Here is a 1,728-nt window from a genome sequence, read left to right as displayed (position 1 = left end):
AAAATATTGGAGGGGTTTGTTGCGATAATCCAAAATCTGTAAGTGATGCTTTCATAGAGTATTATAAAGGGTTACTTGGTGATGATACTAGGGAAAGAATTAAGATATGTAATCAAGTAGTGCAAGATGGGTATGTGTTAAGTGATCAGTAGGCTCAGATGTTAATTAAACCTTTTGCTAGACAGGATGTTAGAAAGGCTATCTTTTCTATTCCTGGGTCTAAGGTGATGGATTTAACAACACCTTTTTTAAGGCTTCGTGGAACACTATTGATGAGCAAGTAATTGATGTTCTCCAATTCTTTGACACTGGTCAGATGCTTAAAGAGTTGAACTGCACCATCCTTACTTTAATCCCTAAGGTGGAGCAACCTGAATCAGTTACCGAATTCAGGCCCATTGCTCGTTGCAATGTGTTGTACAAGTGTATCACAAAAATGATTTGCAGAAGATTGAAGTTGGTTCTGCCTGGCATAGTTGCTCAGAATCAAACAGGATTTGTTGAAGGGAGGCAAATAATACAAAACATCAGTATTATTCAAGATATTGTGGCTAGATATGGTAGGAAAAACTCACCTAGTGGTTGCTTACTAAAGATAGATATCAGAAAAGCTTATGATTCAGTAAAATGGGATTTTATGGAGGAGATGATGACAACTCTTGACTTCCCTAAGAAGTTTATTGACTTAGTCATGATATGTGTGAGAACTCCCTCATTCTCTTTAGCTATTAATGGCAAGGCTGAAGGTTTTTTTCAAGGGAAGAGAGGATTAAGGCAAGGTGACCCATGTCACCTCTGCTATTTGTAATCTGCATGGAGTATCTGCGAAGGCTCCTGAGAAAGGTGGCTGAAGATTCTCAGTTCAGATTTCATTCTAGATGTCAGACACTGAAATTAAATTATCTAGTATTTACAGATGATTTAATCATGTTCAACAATGGGGATTTCAATTCTGTACAGCTTTTGTTAAGGACTCTTGCTACTTTTGCAGCTACCTCTGGATTAGTAGCTAATGAAGGCAAGTCCAACATGTACTGCTGTAATATTGGGAAGGAAAAGAAGGAAAGAATGCTTCAGAATTATGGTTTTTGTGAAGGAAAACTTCCTTTCAGATATCTTGGGGTGAATGTTAGTTCCAAGAAACTTTTTAGAGATGACTTCAAGTGCTTGATTGATAAGATTACTACAAGGATTAGAAGCTGGGGTTGCAGATCTCTGTCTTATGCTGGGAGAACCCAACTTGTGAATTATGTTCTTATGTCTCTGCACATTTATTGGGCTAACATCTTCATCATTCCTAAGGTGGTGTTAGATGGTGTTTCTGCTATTTGCATAAATTATCTTTGGGAAGGGAGAGCTGTTTATACAAGAGCTCCACCCATAGCCTTGGATATTGTGTGCAGATGTAAAAATCAAGGTGGGTTGGGTGTGCAAAATTGTCATACTTGTAATATTGCAGCTATTGGAAAGCAAATCTAGAACATTGCTCAGAGAAAAGATAACTTATGGCTGAGATGGGTTAATGAGATGTATTTAAAGAACAAGACTTGGAAGAGGTTCCAGTATGCTCAAAATACCAGGTTGGAACTGGAAGCAGCTATGGTGGGTGAAACATAAAATGAAAGCAAGCTATTTTGGTGATACTTGGAGTGGAAATCCTAAAGGCTACACTATAGCAAGTGGTTACAACTGGTTGAACACTCAACATGCTAAGGTTGAGTGGAATGA

The 1,728-nt window shown here is 38.0% G+C and overlaps 1 protein-coding gene across 1 annotated transcript; it reads left to right on the top strand.

Moving 5' to 3' along the window:
* The first annotated feature begins 813 nt into the window (after positions 1-813).
* Positions 814-1,479, top strand: LOC110737569. Its single transcript, XM_021917909.1, has one exon. The coding sequence runs from the start codon at positions 814-816 to the stop codon at positions 1,477-1,479; it is 666 nt and encodes a 221-aa protein (XP_021773601.1).
* Positions 1,480-1,728: the final 249 nt, after the last annotated feature.

This window comes from Chenopodium quinoa, unplaced genomic scaffold (genome assembly GCF_001683475.1).
Source record: "Chenopodium quinoa cultivar QQ74 unplaced genomic scaffold, ASM168347v1, whole genome shotgun sequence".
Lineage (NCBI taxonomy): Eukaryota > Viridiplantae > Streptophyta > Magnoliopsida > Caryophyllales > Amaranthaceae > Chenopodium > Chenopodium quinoa.
This window is presented reverse-complemented; position numbering and strand designations above follow the sequence as displayed.

What these genes read in the sequence shown, in the direction of transcription:
- LOC110737569 (XM_021917909.1), top strand. Translation starts at nt 814, where the DNA reads ATGGAGTATCTGCGAAGGCTCCTGAGAAAGGTGGCTGAAGATTCTCAG.